The 1801-nt window shown below is 64.0% G+C and overlaps 1 protein-coding gene across 1 annotated transcript in view; it reads right to left on the bottom strand.

Moving 5' to 3' along the window:
- Positions 1 to 491, bottom strand: part of KISS1R (KISS1 receptor) — a gene marked incomplete at its 5' end in the record, with an annotated part of 4038 nt that extends 3547 nt beyond the window's left edge. The window contains one exon of the mRNA XM_015599967.2: positions 62 to 491. Within this exon, the coding sequence (XP_015455453.2) occupies positions 62 to 491 (430 nt within the window). The remainder of the gene's footprint in view (positions 1 to 61) is intronic.
- Positions 492 to 1801: the final 1310 nt, after the last annotated feature.

Raw genomic sequence — 1801 nt, 5'->3', positions numbered from 1 at the left:
GCCCGCCAGGGGGCGCGCCTGGGACTGGCAGGCGGGCGCCGCGCAGCGCCCGCGCGCTCACCGATGTAGAAGTTGGTCACCGTGCGCATCTGCTTGTGGCGGCAGATGACGAAGATGACAAGCGAGTTCCCTGTCAGGCCAAGCAGCATCAACGCTGCGAAGAGGAGCGGCACCAGCCAGGCGTCCACGGGCCACCGCGCGGGCGCCATTCCGTCCGAGGCGTTGGCGCCGCAGCCGGGGCAGCCCGTTGCGTTGGTCAGCGCCCACCAGGACGCATTGGGTCCGGACATGGCTACGGCGCGTGTGGCTTCGCCGCCCCTCTTCCTTCCGGCCGCCCTCCGGGATTGCGCCCCGGGATCAGTGCGGAGATCCTTCTCCTGGCCGGGGATGCGCCCGTGGAGCCCGAGAAGGTTCTCGGCTGGGGTCCACCGGGCCTGGAGGGCGGCTCCGCTGGGCTCAGCTGCGCCTCTGCTCCTGCCGCAGACGCCGAGCGTTTATAACCTAGCGCCCACCCCCCCACACACACGCGTCCCCGCGTCCCCGCCTTCCCGCCTCTCTGCAGCCGCTCGCTACTCCCTCCCCTGCCTGCGCCCCTCCATCGCCCGTACAGCAACCTTCTCCCCATTTCGTCCCCTCTCCCCAACGCTCAGGGTGAGGGCACTGGAGGGGACGGGTTGAAGGAGGGCAGAGCGGAGGAGGGGTGGCTGCGTGGAGGCTCCTGGGAACCCCGGAGGGACCGACCCTGACCAGGGGATAGAAACTCCCAGGCAGGGTCTGGTGGTCAGAAGGTGTCTGTTCTTTAAGAACTCAACCTCCCCTCACTCCGGCTGCTACAAATCAGACCCCTAAGATCGATCACCTCCCAGCTCACGGGCGGCAATTTGCGGGCACATGGGCACCTGTGCCGCTGGCTGCAGGAAGCAGGTGGAGGGCAGGTTACAAAGGACACTGTTGATCCTGAAAACGCACACCCAGGAATGTAGCCGACACTAGTCGGGCCACCGTCGAGCAGTACGCGGTGGAGAAAAAGACGCGCCCTCTGTAGGGGAAGAGAGGAATAGATATGCATGGCATCCGAGCAGTCAACCGTCTATGGGGGGCAGAGCAAAAGAGGGGGGACATGTTTCCCTGGGGGGACAGACAGGATAGGGTGCGGAGATCCGTGGTTACCAGGTGGGGAGGAGACTGTTTGGGGGAAGCTGCTGAGTGGAACGAGCCTGCGGGAGCATCGAGCAGGTGGCTGGACCTTGGAGGTGGGGGGCTCTGGGGAGCAGTGGCGCCTGATGGACAGGCGGGAGGTCCTGGGTCCGGGAGGCCGTAAAGAAGGTGCAGGACAGGTTTCTTGGTACCCACGCCCCGTCAGGGAAGGCTCAGGAGGCACCCCCAGAATGGGCACATTTAGTGAGCAGCTATGGGCTGTGGGCCCCAGAGCCCCTTCCTGCCCTCCTCCCAGGCCCCACGGGGTGGGGGGGTCACTGTTGATTTCTTTGGCTTCTTTTCACTTTTATATCTACATAGAGTCACGCGATGTGGCCTTTTAACCATTTGGCCTCCTTCCCCACCCCCTCTCGCCCTTCGCTTGTTGAGGGGATTTGGCTCTTTGTCCGGACGATTTGCTCCAGACTGGACCTGGCCGGGTGCATCTCTATGGGGTCCGCTCCCCACTTCTCTTGTAGAGTGGAAGGTGGATTCTAGATTCTAGAGCAGCTTTCAATCTTTGCTCTGAGCCCTCCTATGGCTCCCCATTGCCCTCAGGACCAAACCCGGATCTGTCACCACAGGGCCGCCAGGCTCTGGGGTC

This window comes from Pteropus alecto, unplaced genomic scaffold (assembly GCF_000325575.1).
Source record: "Pteropus alecto unplaced genomic scaffold, ASM32557v1 scaffold30, whole genome shotgun sequence".
Lineage (NCBI taxonomy): Eukaryota > Metazoa > Chordata > Mammalia > Chiroptera > Pteropodidae > Pteropus > Pteropus alecto.
The sequence above is the reverse complement of the archived record's forward strand: the minus strand, read 5'-3'. Positions and strand labels throughout refer to the sequence as shown.